The sequence below is a fragment of the Mizuhopecten yessoensis genome, unplaced genomic scaffold, assembly GCF_002113885.1.
Source record: "Mizuhopecten yessoensis strain PY_sf001 unplaced genomic scaffold, ASM211388v2 hete_36013702, whole genome shotgun sequence".
Lineage (NCBI taxonomy): Eukaryota > Metazoa > Mollusca > Bivalvia > Pectinida > Pectinidae > Mizuhopecten > Mizuhopecten yessoensis.
In genome coordinates, this window is record NW_018482461.1 from 1 (window position 1) to 1,805 (window position 1,805).

Sequence of the window (1,805 nt, forward strand, 5' to 3'; positions counted from 1 at the left end):
ATTTATGATCCTAAAATTTAGTATTTTCAACCACCGAATTTGCTTAAATAATCCTATTTTCAAAGATCTGATGATTTCCTCTTAAACAGCTCAAAAGATACCATTTAAAAGTGTTATTTTTCTCTAAGGTGTATATACACACATTTTATTTATGCTTTTAATTGCAAGAACGTGCAATCTCTCCCATGGAAATTTCAAAACATTTGGCAAGTATGGAACAGGAGTATTACTTACATAATTATCAAGTTATATATTTCAACACGAAGAACCAAGACATAAACTTACTTATATCTTCTAGCTATATAATAAAATACTGGGTTGCCAGCTTTACTTGTCCCGGCCTGGTAAAATATGTGTAGATTTTTAAGCGACTTGAATTCATCTTTTTCGTGCATGTTGTGTTTTGACATGATTTCTTCGAATTTCGTACTTGTCATGTCCATACTGCTCCATCTGGTGGCAAATATTCCAACACTGCGAAAAGAGAAAGGACAACAATGGGAGATAACTCTATCAGATCAATTGCCGGAATCACACGTCAACATTGAATAGGAAAATTGGTCAGCGTGGTGTGTGTTTTAAGTACTCTAGATATTCTGAACCTTGTAGATACATGATTAATTAATTTTATCAAAGCATAGATAGTGATTTTCAATACATTCTCAAAAAGATTGAATTTATGAATGTAATAGCTACTCATAATTGATACAAAACGTAAATTACCAAGAAAATGTTTACAACCGTTAAATTTTATTCAGATTTAAAGTTTGTAACTGTAACAATCACTTTGAGACGTATTTCATCAACAAGGCTACAATACATCATACAAGTCTGATAAAATAGACGAAAACCATAATAAACATAATCATTTACTGAGAAGGGCGAAATAAACAGGCGGCGTAAATTGATTTATGGGCGAAAGGCGAAAGTTTGACTGGGCGAAAATATGTCGCTAACCCGCAAAATTCCATAGAACATGACAACAACACTTACTGAGAGTCGAGTGGTCTATGCTCTGGGGGTCCCAGATACGCTAACAAGGTGGCCATCTTGTCAAATGGCCGTCTGCCCACTGCCTTGTGGTCTCTGTAACAAACAAACATTTCATTCTAACTTGTGAAAACTTTCAATAAATATGATAAAATGAACTGATTTCACTTTCCTTCTTCCAGTACTGGTCAAACAAATAATGCCCATTTTGTGAAATGATAAATATTGAAATTCGAAATGAACTTCTACAAATCAGTTTATACATTTTTCAGGTTTTTTTTCCTGAACTTCCAGATCTTCATTTGAAAAGCAATGTTTAACTAAGGAAAAGTTTGAATTTCAGAAGAAACTTCGCAAAGCAAGGGACTGGACTCGTTTTTTTTTCAATTTTAAAATATTACAATAAAAATTTAATTTCCTTTTTCATAAAAATCTGGGTGCGTGTGAGACTGACCTGCTGCTAGAGAGGTAGTCTCCGATCTTTTCCTGGTTGTTCCAGAGCAGACGGTGGAGGGCCAGAACATTGGCATCATTAATGAAAGAGAGGCTGTGGTTCCCTTGGTCGGGAATGTCACAGTCCGACGCTATCTCGGTGAAAAACCTTGGTAAATTAAGTGTGTACATTTTAATCTATGTTTAGAATTTTATCTTCGTAATAATTTATTTATCTTCGTAATAATTTATGCAGAAACGATATACAGATTGTAATGGGAAGATGAAACCATGAAGATTAATTCAAAGAATAATTCATTTACCCCTTCACCCCTATGTCACTTTAGTAGACTCTACCATACATTGATCTGGATGAGTCCATT

The 1,805-nt window shown here is 34.2% G+C and overlaps 1 protein-coding gene across 1 annotated transcript; it reads right to left on the minus strand.

Moving 5' to 3' along the window:
* Positions 1-144: 144 nt before the first annotated feature.
* On the minus strand, positions 145-1,614 carry LOC110444093 (neurofibromin-like). The gene is made up of 3 exons (XM_021488509.1): positions 1,445-1,614; positions 994-1,086; positions 145-474 (listed from the first exon to the last, which is right to left on the minus strand). Exons 1-3 carry the CDS (start codon positions 1,612-1,614, stop codon positions 282-284), a joined length of 456 nt encoding a protein of 151 aa, XP_021344184.1. The 3' UTR covers positions 145-281.
* Between the last annotated feature and the right edge of the window lie 191 nt (positions 1,615-1,805).

Excerpts from the sequence above, each read along its gene's own strand:
- LOC110444093 (XM_021488509.1), bottom strand. The coding sequence starts at position 1,614 with ATGTACACACTTAATTTACCAAGGTTTTTCACCGAGATAGCGTCGGAC. Across the intron at positions 1,087-1,444 it reads GACTACCTCTCTAGCAGCAG|AGACCACAAGGCAGTGGGCA; the intron begins GTCAGTCTCACA and ends TGTTTGTTACAG. Across the intron at positions 475-993 it reads CATAGACCACTCGACTCTCA|TGTTGGAATATTTGCCACCA; the intron begins GTAAGTGTTGTT and ends CTCTTTTCGCAG.